General features: G+C 48.7%; 1 protein-coding gene across 1 annotated transcript in view; it reads left to right on the top strand.

The window, feature by feature from the left end:
* ANO2 (anoctamin 2) overlaps positions 1–16,048 on the top strand; it is a 335,785-nt gene that overhangs the window by 98,545 nt on the left and 221,192 nt on the right. The window contains exons 8-9 of the mRNA XM_086404358.1: positions 7,977–8,032; positions 9,696–9,737. Coding sequence (XP_086260484.1) covers positions 7,977–8,032; positions 9,696–9,737 — 98 coding nt within the window. The remainder of the gene's footprint in view (positions 1–7,976; positions 8,033–9,695; positions 9,738–16,048) is intronic.

Consider the following 16,048-nt stretch of genomic DNA (forward strand, 5'->3'; position numbering starts at 1 on the left):
TTCCATTCATCTGGTATTATCATCTTCTTTGTAGAAAGTATGTTTTTCTGAATGCCTACTTTTGCAGAGCATTATATATACAGGGTGTATGTATTGATTTATTTATATTCCTGTCTTGTTCCACAAAATTTCAGAGGTAGCTTACAAGAAAAACAATAAAACAGCATAATATAAATAATAAATTAAAAAATAAGAACCAGGAAAAGCACAAATTAAAATAGAATGTTGAAACTAGGAGGAAAAAATAGAAAGACATATTCAAACCATACGGCCCTCTAGTTTCTGCAGTTGGGTTGCAAATTTGACCTTAAACCTAAGTGAGAGGGGAATACATTCAGTGAGGTAGCACTTAAGGTCCTCAGCAACATCTTTTTATATAGAAATTGTTCTAAAGTCTCTCATATAATTCCCTGCTTTCTAATACAGATAATATAAACACAGAGTCTCTATAATGGGATATGTAAATATATGTACGATTCAGGATAGTCCCTGAGAACATAAATTTATTTATGTTTCTTTGAGGATTATAAAAGTGTTATTGGAGTTGTTTTGCCCCCACTGTCTGATTTTTTTGAATTCTGGACTCAGGTAACCTCCCTCCTTGAGTTTTGCTTTTTCAAGGTTTGCGTTGCTATTTGGGACACAGAAAAAGCAGCTTATTAGGACTGGCAATAAAGAGAGAGGGAAAAGGCATTGAAGGAGGGTCTGGAAGATTCTGCTGTGATTGGGGGCAGGACCTTGAGGGATGGGCTGCATGAGAGACCTAGATAATGTTTTCTCCTGGGTTCTCTGTTGTGAGAGCTGAGATAACCAGATAAGAGGTCTCTGCACATAAGAGTTTCTCCCTATAACCAAGGTAAGGATTCCTCGCACGTTTGTCATTGTATGCTTTGCAAAGCACTTTCACACTCTTTACTCTTTATCTCATTTGATCCTTTAAACTCCCACGCAGAATAGGTTCAATGGATATTAACTACTTTCACAACAGAGAGATGAACATCCAGCCCAAAGTGAGAAATCTGGAGCCCAGCTGAACCCCAAGTCTCTTGGCTCTTCCTCACTGATCTTGTAATTAATCAGTTAATAAATGGATGAAGTTATTGGGTAAGATTTTCCAGTGAAAGTGGAAGCTTAGGTTTTCCCTCTGGGATGTCCATTCATTCAGCAAATATTTATTCATATGCTGTGTGTCATTCATGTTTGAGACCTGGGGACTAGAGTAGGGCATAGGTCAGAGATAGATCGCTGCCCCTACAGAACTTACATTTGAGAGGAGTGAATAAGCCATGTGACTGTCTGACAAGAGAGATGCCTACAGGGAAAGCAAGTAATACAGAAGACATAAAGGGAGCCAGCCACTGCAGAGAATCAGGTTAGGGTCCCACCAGGAACAGACGACTCACTCAAATGAGCATCATTCAAGGCAGGAGTATCAACAGAGAGACCATTTACAGAGGCACAGGTAGGGGGTTGGGGATGTCAGGGCAGTGTGGTGACCTAGAATCAGCAACAGGGGAGCTGTTACCATCTCTGGGCCCGTGAGACAGGAGAGGGGTTCCTGGTGATGAGAAGGACAGAACTGGGCCGAGGACGGGAGCAGGTGACTGTATGGAGAGGAGGCTCCTGCCTCCCTCTGACCCGCCAGACCCAGGAGAAACCAGTGGACCTTGGGAGCCCACTGATATCAGAGAGAGAAGGGGAGAGGGTGCCTTTCTAAAGGAGACAGAGCTGGGGGGAGAGGCTGAGGAAGCACCAGTTCCAGCTGTGGGACCAACAACATGTGGTCAAGTCACGTTTCCTCACTTTGCCTGTTTCTCCCCTTTTGAACCCAAGGAGGGACCCCTCCATGTTCTTGAAGTTTCTTTCAAGCGCTGATATTCCCTAGGTTTTGATTGGAAGGAGCAACATGGTCTTCTTTCTGTGGGAGCCAATCAGGTCCAGAGAGGGACCGACTTTCCTCCAGGTGCACGAACTGTGTTTTTAACCTGCTCCCCAGGTGCCTCTTAGGGACTCTACAGGTAGACAGGATGAGCGCACCGTGAGCTACCACAGGCTTCCTACCCTGTCCAGGAGTGGGGAGAGTGGCCCACGTGCTTGCCTTCTGGGGATCTGACTCTAGCTTCTGTGAATGAAGACCCTAGCTTCAAACAAAGCCCAGTCTTCTCTGTGAATGGCTTAATCTTTCTTGTGATTTTTTTCTCACAGTTGCTATATGGGCATTCAGTGTCCAGTCCCTTTCAGGGTCCTAGCCAGCAGTACCATCTCTTAGATTTTCTCTCTTCTTTTTTTTTTTTATTTTTCAGTGAAAGGAGGGGCAGAGGGTAAACATTAGCACAAGAGAGGGGAGCTGGCCTTGAAAAAGGGATGGGCATTTGGTGATGGTCTAACACTTTGCCTGCTGTGCTACAGTCCATGGGGTCACAAAGACTCAGATACGACTTAGCGACTGAACAACAGCTCCTGTAACCTCCCCAAGACTACTCACTCTTTGTGTCTTTGTCACTTGGGAAGTGAGGGATGGGGGCTGATGCACCCACCACATCCAGAGCCTGGGTGTGCTTGTGAGTCTGGGGTCCTCAGGATGGTGGCTGATTGTGATGTTGTTGTTGTTGGCTGTGAGCCATCACAAACTTAGCTCAGCTTGACACGGTGCCACCTAATCCACCTAACATAAGATCAGTGGTCAGGGTCAAGGCCATACAAGTTCACGCCATCCTGGAATGCCTTTCAAGTGCACATTACCATGGAAAGAAGCCCACACCTCCTTGACCAACACCTTTTCTGTTCCTTCATATGAAAACTGTTGCCTTTTCACAGACAGAAAATAGCAGCTTGATGGAGCTATGTATTCATAGACATATTGGTGTCAGAGCATTTAAACAAATGTATGCTTTGGGCATCTCCCCTCCCTGCTCGGGAGACGATGTCTCAATTATTTTGACTGAAGCCAGGCTGTGTTGTGTGCTGTAAACATCTGGTTTATCATTCATCCAGCTGAGCTGGTTTATATTTTGTTAGAAGAAAAGGCTTGGGATTAAAGGCATTTAAGTAATTAAGCACACGTCAAGACAATTTGGTGATGGGTAAATATAGTCTCTGTTAAATGCACCGTCTGGGGGGCTCTGGTTTGGATTTATGTCCGGCTAGAGTACAGGGATGAAAGCGGAACGCCGGGGGAACGGGCCCGGTTCTGGGAGGCAAGGAATCAAAACCAAATGAGTTTTCAGGAATTGAGCGCCGTCCCTCCAAGTACCTGCCCCGATGCTTGGCCTGGAGAGGACAGAGCTGGGGGACAGAGGATACCCTGTCACCTGGTGGCACTGGTAGATTTCAGGAGATTCTCACTCTGGGAGGCAGACCATAGACTGTGATTCCTGCCCAAGAAACCAGAGATGTCTTGGAAGCTAAATGAGAGAGCTCAGGTTTTATATTATGAGGGTGTTTTTGGGTATCAGCCCCAGGGTCTGAGTCCACCCTACTCTCGTCCTTGACCCTGACCTTGTGTTTGCAGAGAGGTGGTGTTGCTGGGCTTGGCTGGGTCAGCAGAGCTGCAGCCAGTCCTGGGCAGAGAGAAAACATGAGCCTTTTCCCGGGGGATTATGGTTCTAAGTAACAGGTGTGAAGAGGCTGGCGACTTGAAGGGACTTTGGGGATCAGTAAAGAGGTCCTTGGTGAGCCATGCTTTGTATGAGCTGAGGCACCACTTCTCTTTGGAGAGAGAGGGAATGGAAAACATCCGTCCTTCTTCCTGGGCCCCCCCCACTTCTGGGAGTAAGAGGGCAGGAAAGGGGGTCTCTCTCCCCCGAGTCTCGAGCAGGAAGGAAAGCCTTTGGATATTATCCTGAAGAAGAAAGCTTTGCTGTTTCTGGCCAGATGGGTGGTGTACGATGGAACCAATTAGCTGAAAAGAAAGGGGAAAATTCAGAATTTCAATTTTCAAAGCAGACACTCTTTTTTTTTTTTTAAAGAAAACGTTTGATTATTTTCTTCTTTCAAACTGATTTCCATGCTTGTTTGGGAGTAGATTCTTGGTGTCTGAAGTCTGTGGTTGAGAGGCCAAAGTGGTGCTCATTTTTGGGTGAAATTGTGGATACGTGGTTACTTTTCATCGTGCCTCTTCCCCCCGCCCCAACTCCTCCTCCTTTCGTGTGCCATCCCCTCCCTCCACCTGGCAGCCACTGATGGGAGAGCCCATATGTTATCACCTGAGAAATGGGAGACCCACAGCAGTGAGGCAGAGACATCGACTGTTACAGCGTTGTGGAGCTCTGGTTTGATGACCTGAATCGTCTTGGCTCCAAGGCAAAATATACTGGGTCTGGGCTTCCTCTCTTAGGAAGCAGACTAGTTAACCAGGGTTTAAGATTCCTTCATCAGCTGCTGTTTAGTTGCTTAGTTGTGTCCGACTCTGTGTGACCCCGTGGAATGCAGCCCGCCAAGCTCCTCTGTCCATGGGATTCTCCAGGTAAGAATATTGGAGTGGGTTGCCATTTCATTCTTCTAGGGAATCTTCCTGACCCAGGGATGGTACCCAAGTCTCCTGCTTGGCAGGCAGATTCTTTACCATGGAGCCACCAGGGACAGGTTGCTAAAGAACGTTGGAGTAGTGGGAAGGTGGATGCCTGTGATAAATGAGAAGAGATCCTGAGATCACTCCCGCCACGGGACTGCTTCCTCTTCTGGATAACAACCGTGACCCCTTCTGTGCTCCCCATGGTGAGGTGGAAGCTGCAGGAGACTCCAGTGAGAGGGGCGTGCTCCCTGGCCTCAGGTACCTTGCAGACTTTTAGGGGCTACCAAAGAAGGAGAATGACAACCCACTCTCTTATTCTTGCCTGGGAAATCCCAGGGACAGAGGAACCTGGCGGGCTACAGTCCATGGGGTTGCAAAGAGTTGGATACGACTGAGTGACTGAATAACAAACAAACAAGCAGTGAACAGCATTCTAGAAGTGAATCTGGCATTGAGTGCCAAGGAACTTTATTTCCCTTGGGAGGTAGGGTGCATAGTTTTAGACCTCCGACGATTCGAGGTCTTTTCTGAGGCTCAGGCCACAGGACTCTAGAGTTCAAGTCTTCAGCCCAGTGCTCTCAGACCCTGGGCTATTGTGCTGAGCAAAGCCTTGAATTAGCAGGAGAGTTCCACACCTGCTGAAAGTTTCCATGCTTTTCTGGTATTGTCTGCAGGGTATATGCTGCTGCCGTGGCAGCCAAAGGGTGGGCGTGACTGCAAGGATTGAGTGGCCAGTGAGTAGGTTTGCAGTCTGGCTGGAGCCCTGCCTGTTATACTTCAGCCTCTATCCATGTTGACAGCTCCTCTGTCGCTTTGAACCACTCCCTGCCCCCTCCCGACTTAGGAGCCCTTCCCTTGATGACAGTGTGGTGGCTTCCTATGGCTGTGGTTACGGCTCTTGAACTGATTAATGATGCTCTGGGGGAAATTGTAGTCTCGAGAGGAAGACAGATCTGTAGCTCATTCAGACCCTGGACACCCCTCCCCAACCCATAATCTCTTTACCGACCCTCCAGGGGCCCACCACCCCGAACTGGTATTTCTGATGTTTTCTGTTCATGCCACGGAGGAAATGTAAAATCAGGAAAGTACTGGTCCTTGGGTGATGTTTCAGCACTGAGATCTCAGCTCTCAATGCACTGAAAGAGTGGCCACTTCTGCTGGGCACCCCTGCACCCTCTGCTCCCATGTGGGCCCTGGCTGGACTCTGGAATCTGAGCGGCATGGTTGGAGGAAGAGGAGGCTGGTGGAGGGAGGATTGTTCGAGAGCCTCTGAGGCTCTGAGCATGTGGTAGGGCACTGAGTGGGCACAGGAGGTGGAAAACCATGAATTTTAATGAGTCACTGTTGTGGAACTTCGCCACCCAACCTTGTCCTCTCTCCAGAGTGGTGCAAATGCAGATGACTTTGCATTTGGACATCATACGTTGTTCCCCCTCATCACTCTGCTGTCTACAGCCTCTCTGTAAAGAATGGTTCAGGGCAGAAAGCTTGTTTGAGACCAGGGAAACCATCATGTGCCAGAGAGCCTTCCCTCCAGCTCCTCCCCACCCCCCCACCCCCTCACCAAATGTACATCCCACATGGCAGAGTCCTTGAGCTGTTGAGATATAATCCCTCCCATCTGGGAGCCAGCGACCCGGGGCAGCCTGTCCCGAGTCACAGAGCTTACAGGCTCTTTATAGTCTCTGAATCACACCATGAATGAAGGCAAGGGGATGGTAGAAGAGCATCTTGTACAGATGTACAGCTGTTTAGTAGGGTCTGCTGTGTGCCCAGTACTGTAGAACACAGTCAGGATTTTAAAGAAATGGATCCCTTGTTATGTGGTTTCCCAACTTTGTGGCCCTCTTTGCACTAGAAAAGTCTTCCCTGGTGGCTCAGACGGTAAAGCGTCTGTCTGCAATGCAGGAGATCTGGGTTCGATCCCTGGGTTGGGAAGGTCCCCTGGAGAAGGAAATGGCAACCCACTCCAATATTCTTGCCTGGAAAATCCCATGGATGGAGGAGCCTGGTGGGTTACAGTCCATGGGGTTGCAAAGATTCGGACACAACTGAGCAACTTCACTTTGTACTGGAAAAGCTTATTGAGAGAACCCAGAGCATTTTCATCTAAGTGGGTTGTATTGATCAGTATCTATTGTATTAGAAGTTAAAACCGAGAAGAGTTTAAGGATACACAAACCCCATTCCGTGAGCAGTCAGGGTTGACATCATCACAGATCATAAAACTCCGCTGTAGACTCTTGAGAGACTAGGAGTGGAAAAGCAAATAACATCTTAGTGCTATTATGAAAATCATTCAGGGGACTTCCCTGGTGGTCCAGTGGTTAAGATTCAGCCTTACAATGCAGGGGACTCCTGTCCAATCCCGGATCGGGGAACTAAGATCCCATGTGCTGAGGGGCTCCTAAGCTTGCATGCCGCAGCAACTACTGAGCTCTTGTGCCTCAACAAGAGAGTCTGCTTGCAGCAACTGAGGCTCAGCTCAGCCAAATAAATAAATATTTAAAAATAATAGTTCTCACCTTATAGATCCCCCCTGAAAGGGTCATGGGGACAGATGGGATTCCTCAGATCACACTGTGAGATCTAATGGTACAGACAGGTCAGTCACGGGCAGTAATAGGTGCTGTGAAGGAACAGGGAGGGAGCAGAAATGAGTTCAGGCAAAACGTGGTGGGATGCTCTGATGCATACTTTTGTTGGTTATAATGACCGTGATCCATCCACACGGTCACTCCTATGCTGACACTGAACACAGATATTCTCCTGCACTGCTGTGGCTGCTGAGCAGGAGAAGGAGGAGGTGGTGGAGGTGGTTTGGGGGCTGCAGGGATCCGAGTGTGTGAGGACAGGACGGACATGACATTTGAGAGAGCCTACCTGATAAGACTCTTGAGAGTCCCTTGCACTGCAGGGAGATCAAAGAGTTGATCCTAAAGGAAGTCAACCCTGAATATTCATTGGAAGGACTGATGCCAAAACTCCCATACTTTGGCCACCTGATGGAAAGAGCTGACTCATTGGAAAAGACCCTGATGCTGGAAAAGATTGAAGGCAAAAGGAGAAAGGGGGGACAGGATGACATGGTTGGATGGCATCACTGATGTAATAGACATGAACTTGAGCAAACTCTGGGAGACAGTGAAGGACAGGGAAGCCTGGCGTGCTGCAGTCCATGGGGTCACAAAGAGTTGGATGCAACTTAGTGGCTGAATGACAGCACAATGCCTGATATTTAATCATTTGGAATTAAAAACCTTGCATTTGGCAAATGAAAAATTGTTCTAATACTAAGAAGTAAAGTGTGGAAGAAACTTCTTGCCTGGGAGAATCTGGAAGCGGGGGCCGGTTCTCAGCTGAGAGGTGGGGTTGGGGGCATTAATATTTATCAGAAGACCAAGGTCAAGGTGAGAAGTCCTGCCCTACAGTGACCATTTTCATCTTTCTTCTCCTGCAGGTATTAACTCTTTGATAGCAAACAATATCTATGAGGCTGCCTACCCATTGCACGATGTGAGTACCACCTCCACCACTCAAAAGGTGGAGCCCTGCAGGCAATGCAGCAATGAATATACAGGCAGGAGGGAACCATGGCATCGAACCACCTTGGCTGGTTCCCGACCACGTGTGAAAGACAGTAATCCCCAGCTTGATATTTGCCAGTTGTCTCAAACTGTCTAAAAAAAAAGTGAATGTTTTTGTCTGAGCCTCCTCTGCACTCCCTGCCTTGATTTTGGGGAAAGTGTGAGAAGCTGGTTACAAGAGAGATGGGGAAGGTGGATTTGGAGAGGCAGGTCCCAGACTGTGATGATACACAGCCTGGACCGTTAGGCTCTCAGATGACAGAGAGTGATACGTGATATTATGTATGTAATATTATATGTGATAGTTATAGGATAGCGTTATATGGTACTATATATATATTTTATATGCGATATTTTTTCTGTGATTTTTATTTAGATGTGAAACTTCTCATCCTTCTATGGGAACATATATTAAGTGTCAGTGTCAGGTCCTTTCTTCTATCTTGACTTTTTTTTAATTTAAATTTTTATTTTTTTTAATACTGAAAGCATTTTGTATTGGGGTATGGCCAATTAACAGTGTTGTGGTAGTTTTAGGCAAACAGCGAAGGGACTCAGCCATACATATACATGGATCCATTCTCCCCCAAACAGCTCTCCCATCCAGGCTGCCACATAATAGAGCAGAGTTCCATGTGCAATCAGTAGGTGCTTGTTGGTTATCCATTTTAAATATAGCAATGTGTACATGGCCTTCCCAAAGTCCCTGACTGTCCCTTCCCTCTGGCAACCGTAAGTTCATTCTCTAAGTCTGTAAGTCTCTTTCTGTTTTGTAAGTGAGTTCATTCATATCATTTCTTTTTAGATTCCATATATAAGGGATGTCATATGATATTTTCCCTTCTCTGTCTGACTTACTTCACTTAGGATGACAATCTCTAAGCCCATCCATGTTGCTGCAAATGGCATTATTTCATTCTTTTTAATGGCTGAGTAATATTCCATTGTGTATATGTACCACATCTCTATCTTGACATTTTTGAAGGAGGTCTCTAAAATTCCTTCTACTGTTGTGTGGTTAAGAAAATAGAGAAACTAATTAAGGCTGGGGGCAGGGTTATAAACATCCCATAACAAGATACAGTGATATTCTTCAAGATGACTCATGAGGACCTTAACCGGCCCATGAACTCAGGGTCCCCTGGCTGCCCTGTCCACCCGGTCAGTCACTTTAGCATCTGCCACATGGTGGGACCCAATGAGACCCCTGGGGCGGGTACCCTGAGCGCCTGATGAGATTTCCCAGGTGACATCTTTGCCGTGGGCACACGTGAGATGAGGCTCTGCTGGGTATGGACAGGGCGAAAGGCAGGTTTCCAGGACATGCTAGTCTGCTTCCAGGGTGGGCTCTCCCGCTCCGTTTGCTGTGAGCAAGTACAGGAGGCTCCGAGGCTTGTGAGGGGAGCCACCTGCTGTAAGCTCATAGGACACACAGCAGGTGCTGGTGGCCACGGAAGTGGACCAGTGTTTCCTTCTGGGTCATGCCCTTGACCTTTCTTAAATGGGAATGAAAGAAAAGGATGGCGTCGGAAAATTTAAAAGGGAACCGTCTCTCTGTTTTTGATCATGCTCTCTGTTTTCTCCTCCCACAGGGTGAATATGACAGTCCAGGGGATGATATGAATGACAGAAAGGTGAGCCGACCTGATGCTGTGCCCAGGGCTCTGGGCTCGGGGACCGCACGTGGGTGTGGGGCTGCGTAGACACATCCTGGGTGTTCTACTTACTGCTTATCTGTATCAGCCGGTTTTCCACAGCCCCTGTCCCCAGGCATTTGGAAATTCGAGGGCCATTTGTGGTCATTGACATGACTGTGTATCGGGGTGCGGCTGGCATTCCTTGCTTGGTGCACCAGCGATGCCACATCCTGAAATATCCCCAACAGTGGTGCACAAAGGCAGCGTGCCCACCGCTGATGACAAGAGAGCTTTAGATGAGAAACACTGAGCATTCAGAGCTCTTAATTTAGGGAGTCTTCAACCTCTGGGATCTAATTCCTGGTGATCTGAGGTGGAGCTGATGTAATAATAATAGAAACAAAAGTGAAAGTGTTAGTCACTCAGTCGCCTCTGACTCTTGGCAACCCTGTGGACTGTCACCCACCAGGCTTCTCTGTCCATGGAATTCTCCAGGCAAGAATAACTGGAGTGGGTAGCCATTCGCTTTTCTAGGGGATCTCCCCAACCCAGGGAGTGAACCTGCATCTCCTGCATTGGAGGCTGATTCTTTGCTGTCTGAGCCACCAGTAGAAATAAAGTGTACAACGAATGTCGCGTGCTTGAATCATCCCGAAACCACCCCCCCAACCCTGGTCCATGGGAAAATTGTCTTCCACGAGACCAGTCCTTGGTGCCAGAAAGGTTGGGGATTGCTGCCTTAATTTATAGAAGGGCAAACCGAGGCACAGGATGATGGTATACCTTGTCCATGATAACACTGCCACAATCAACCAGGAAGGAGCTAAAACCCCTGTGACCTCAAATCCCATGTTCCTACTAAGCATATAGCCATTGCCATTGTGTCTTGTTTGGGGAAGGTCATCTTTTAAGTTATTACTCTTATTCTCTAGGTAGACAGGTTCAGCGACCCCCAAATTATAGGTGAGAAACTGTGTATTCCAGGCAGCTGGGAATGAAAGGTTATATTTAGGGGAGGGAAAAGGGTCCCATTGGAGAATCTCTCCTATGTCAAGCACAACTCCTGCCTGGACAGCTCTGTCCCCAGCTGTCCACGTAGATCCCGTTTCCTCTGTGTGCTGATACCCTGGGAGCCTGGGTACCACTCTCTTCTCCAGGGATGATGCTCTAAGCATCACCCAGCCTGTTCAGTGGAGCTGTCCATCTGACCGCCCCCCTCATGCCATTCTCCAGCCAGGTTCCCAGGCTTAAGTGACTCTGGTGAGTAGAGGAGGGTGGGCGAGGGTGGGCGTGATGAGGACTACACCCTCCCTGCCCCCGCTCTGTTGTCTGGAAAACCATTCATCCCCCAAGTTGCTTTTGAGCAGCCTTCTTTTTATCCTGCCTATTAGTCCCTGTTATGAAGTGTTAAGTATTAAAAACATAAAAAGGTCTTTTCCAGAAATACGGCCGTGATTGCTTACACATGTCCCCCTTTCTGCCTGCCCAGGGAATCTGCTGCAGTTTTTCGATGTTTTAACCTCATCTGTTTTCTATCTGATGCTCATAGTCTCGGGGTTTAATTTCCTGAAAAGTCCCGGATCAGATTTAAAGGCAAAGAGAAGCCTTTCTCCCCATATCTCACCCCGCTGGTCTCGGCCATTTTCTGTCCTCCTATTTTTTCATCTCATGTTCCTCCCCTTTAAAGGGTGATCACCACCCCACGGCCCACCTAAGAGACCTCTTGCTGGGTGGGTGGTGACCCCCAGCCCGTCAAGGTAAGGCATTTTACAAGAACATTCCAGAGACCAGGAACACACAGAACTCCTGGGAGAAATCAGCCAGTCCCCTGTTATCCTCACAGAGGCAGAGAGAAGCGACGTGTAGGCTATCCAAAATCTATGTGCCTTTGTCTGGAATAATATTATATTATTGTTAACAGTAAAACCCCATAGCAGAAAGTTGTCCCCCAGGAATTGTTTTACTTAGGGCAGTGCACATCCCAGCTGGGGAGGTGGATGGAACCTGGCAGGCAGGGACAGACCTCCAGGGCAGAGCTGCATCTCAGTGGATAATTCCCAAACCTGATGTCGAGCGATGCTCAGTGAGGATGGACAAGTGTCTCTGGAAGGCAAAAAGCCCATTTCTTTTCTTTTTTTCAAAATAATTTATTTATCTGTCTGTGCTGGGTCTTCGTCGCAGCGTGGGCTTTTCTCTAGTGGCAGCGAGCGGGAGCTACTCTCTGGTGTGGTGTGCGGGCTTCTCGTTGCTGTGGCTTCTCTTGTGGGGCTCTAGAGCGTTTGGGCTTCGGTAGTTGCAGCTCGCAGGCTCAGTTGCTCTGTGACATGTGGGATCTTCCTGGATCAGTGTCCCCTGCATTGGCAGGTGGATTCTTTACCGCTGAGCCACCAGAGAGGCCCCAAGGACCTCATTTCTTGGAACTTTTCCTCAGGTTCACCAGCCAGTCCTGGCCTCCTTCTTTTCCTCTGCCTGGGTCATGTTTAGGGAAATAAAATTTGCTGTGATGGGAGGTAAGAGGATCATGAATGAGATTGAAAACTTTTTTTTCTGTCCATTTGGATTGGAAAATGGATAGTCAGCAAGGCCAGGAGACTGGTTCCCATGTCCATTAATTCAGTGATCCCTGACCTTTTTTGGCACCAGGGACCAGTTTTGGTGGAAGAAAGTTTTTCCACGGATCAGGCAAGGATGCGGTTTCAGGATTAAGCGCTTCACATTTTTTGTGCACATTGTTGTTGTTCAGTCGCTAAGTCGTGTCTGACTCTTTGCCACCCCATGCACTGCAGCACGCAGGCCTCCCTGTCCTCCACTGTCTCCCGGAGTTTGCTCAAGTTCGTGTTCACTGAGTCGGTGATGCTCTCTAACCATCTCATCCTCTACTGCCCTCTTCTCCTTTTGCCTTCAATCTTCCCCAGTATCAGGGTCTTTTCCAATGAGTCGGCTCTTTCTATCAGGGGGTCAAAGTATTACTATTAAGTCAGCTCCACCTCAGATCCTCAGGCATTAGGTCCTGAAGGCTGGGGACCTCTGCATTAAATGGTTGTTCTGTTAGGACTGACCCTGGCGTCCAAATCCCAGCCGGTTCTGCAGCCAGGTGGACGTGACCTCTTGTGTGTGGCAGGGGGACCTCTCACTGCAGGGCTGGCTTCGCTCCTGGAGCCTCAGAGGTATCTTGAAAGAAAGAGCTGAAACCTCTGAATATGTGTAGCACGTTTATTTGTATTTGTCACATTGTAATAGTCTAGCGTTCTTCAAGAGGGCTGTGGGAAGGATTTTGGTTAGGTACAAAGGAGAACCTTTGTATTTGGTGTTAGAGGAGGTGCAGAATGGTTGAGAACTGATGGGAGATCACTCCTCTGGGGGACTTTAGTGGTGATCCGGCCATCCTGCTGGTACCCGGGGTTCGCCTCCCCTCTTCCCTGAGATTTGTGGCTGTTCCAGTGATCTGCCTCTTAGGTGGAGAGCTCTCTCTCCCACCCCCTGCCCCCTTCTGCCTAGTGCAGCCTGCAGTCTCTATGACTCAGCTCCTCCTGGAGGGTGATTCGTGAGAGGTTCCCTCCCTCTGGAGACCAGGGGTTTCTCACGTTTTGAGAAAGCAGGGCTGCGGGGTCTGCAGCCACCTCAGTCCATATCTGCCAGACTCGCCTGCTTTTCTCAGCATCCCAGAGAAGGGACTGTTACTGTCTTTTGAGGGAGGCTCGAGCCCCACTCATATCCCATGGCTTCCCTGCCCACTTACAGAGAGTCCTGGGTACAACCTTAGAAGATAACTTCCTTTAGCAGCTTTTATACCCTCGGTCCTAGATCTTCCAGCTTTTTTAGAGGATTGTCTTCTCTGGTGGATGGTTAAAAAGTGACCCACCAGAAGGTTCATAATGAGAGTCTGTCTGGATTTCCAATGGGAAGACTTCTTCTCAGTTTCTCTTAAGGTCTAGTTTTCCCATCTTGCACAAGTCGCATTGAATTAATGGAGCAGTGACCTACTAAAAACTCAAATAGGTCATTGCAGGATCCAGGGGGTAGAATTCCATACTCTCCCATTCTGGTCCTCCCGTCTCATCAGTATCTCTCAGCTGGCTGCAGCTGGCATTTCTGTGTCTGCCACAGGTCCAACTGAGGAGCTTGGGACCTCGGTGAGGGTCATGGGTCTCATGCATCCTGCCATCCTCTGGCCTTGAAGATGGCTTTACCAGCTCGGTCCTTTATAGTCTCATGAAACACTTATACTGACCTACTCTCAGCTGTGGCCCTCGGGGATCGACCTGGCCTCTGTGTGCTCTGATCCATCAGCGGGCTGGTCCCCGTGGCTTGTTTCTTCCTGCAGTAAAGTTTTGGGATCAGACCCATGTGCTTGGAATGACATCTGGGGCCTCCAAAATAAGGCTCTGTCCACCGAGAAGGAGCTGTATACCCTCTGGCTTTATTTGCAGGCTTGACCAGTTGGTGAAGAGGACATGACGTAACTAAGGGAAAGAGCAGATTTAATAAGATCTAATAAGCTAGCCTGGCATGCTGCAATTCATGGGGTCGCACAGAGTTGGACACGACTGAGCGACTGAACTGAACTGAATAAGCCAGGAGCTTATTAGGAGGTTCTGTTGCAAGTTACCATGATTGTCCTCCTGAACTTGACTGACACATGCTTATCCCTGTGGGGCAGAGACTCTGGCCTGCCTCCCTGCACCCTGACCACTGGTCTGTACTGGGACCCTGTAACCACGGCATGACCTACTCGGTTTGAAACTGTGTGGTTAGACATTTGTAAAGATAGCCAACAGTCTATAGCACCCGCCACCTAGCTCCTGCGTCACCTGCCCCGTGGCCGTGTGAGCCTGCCGGGCAGAGCTATGTGGGCATCCAGGCATCACTGTCACATCACCTCCCAGGTTTGAAGCTTGGAGCTCCTGCTCCGGCAGGGTCTGCATGCTGATGTCCTCTGCTGTGTCTGTCCGGCCCATCTCCATGGGGCGTGGGCAGCTCTCTTGGCTCAATCTCCTCTGTATCAACCAGCGATGGATGCAGCCTTGAGAAAGGACTCCTGGGGATTTTGTCCAGCAGGTCTGGGAGCCAGCCAGGGGCAAGGCCTGGGAGCCTGGCTCTCATTTTGGACCTGAGCCAAGCGGGCTACACTGGCTTCCTGGAGCATTTTCAGTTTTCCCCTTCAGGGCAGTGCAGACGGGTGTTCTCAGGTTTAAGGGTTGGACTTTGTGACTTGGAGAGGAATGTGCCCTGGAGGTCAGGACCTCGGAGGGAGCACTGACGTCCCACTGCTCTCCCGGGAGGCCTTGCCTGTATCTCTTGACGCAAGCTGGCCTCCCTGTGGGCCCCCAGTGATGTCACTGTGACAGCCAGGTGCTGGTGAGCCCAGCGTTGGCACTGGGGAGGGAATAAAAACCCAGGGCAGTAGAAGCACCAGGATGACAGGGAGGAAGAGAGATAGTAATAACGGTATGATCAGGTTTGGAGCCTCTTGACTGGAACAGAGCATCAGGCTTCACGGATTCAGATCTGCACCTGCCCACCGGGCACCGTGTCGCCCCCTCTGTGTTGGGGTGTCCTGCTCTGTAGAAGGTGGGACTGTGGGTGCAGTTTGCACCATCAGGGTCCATGCAATTTCTGGTTCTTTTTTGAAGTTGTTGGAGGACACTGTGACAATAAAAAGTCTATAGCTGCCGAGTAGGAGTGCCAATTCTTATTTCAGTTTTAATATGGTGTCTTTGAAGACTTCCTGTGGGGCTCATGTTCAGCCATCTATCCAGAATACCTGGTTAGAGTCACTTCTCCTTGCTAGAATTGCATGAGTTCTGTGTGATGTGTGAGAAGATGCGATGCAGAAGACTAGGAAGTGTGAAATAGCATTATCTCCCAAGATTCTCCCCTTGCTCAGCCTGGCCTTCCTGTGAGGACATGTCACATGCACTTTTCTCAAGGCCTTGGCACAGAAGGCATGTTCTCCTAGTTGAAACACACCCCCACCTTCTAGGTCTCAACCCAAATTTCACCTCCTCAGAGAGCCCTTCTCTTGCTGTCCTTTTTTACATTCCCTGGTGGCTCAGAGCGTAGAGTATCTGCCTGCAATGCGGGAGACCTGGGTTCAATCCCTGGGTCGGGAAGACTCCCCGGAGAAGGAAATGGCAACCCACTCCAGTATTCTTGCCTGGAAAATGCCGTGGAGGGAGAAGCCTGGTAGGCTACAGTCCATGGGGTTGCAAAGAGTCAGACACGACTGAGTGACTTCACTTTATCAATAATTACTTTGTTTTAAAATTAATTTTGATCTGAGAATAGTTGATTTGCAATGTTGTGTT

The sequence above is a fragment of the Bos grunniens genome, chromosome 5, assembly GCF_055505025.1.
Source record: "Bos grunniens cultivar Pamir isolate PY7600 chromosome 5, Bosgru_T2T1.0, whole genome shotgun sequence".
NCBI classification, from domain to species: Eukaryota; Metazoa; Chordata; class Mammalia; order Artiodactyla; family Bovidae; genus Bos; species Bos grunniens.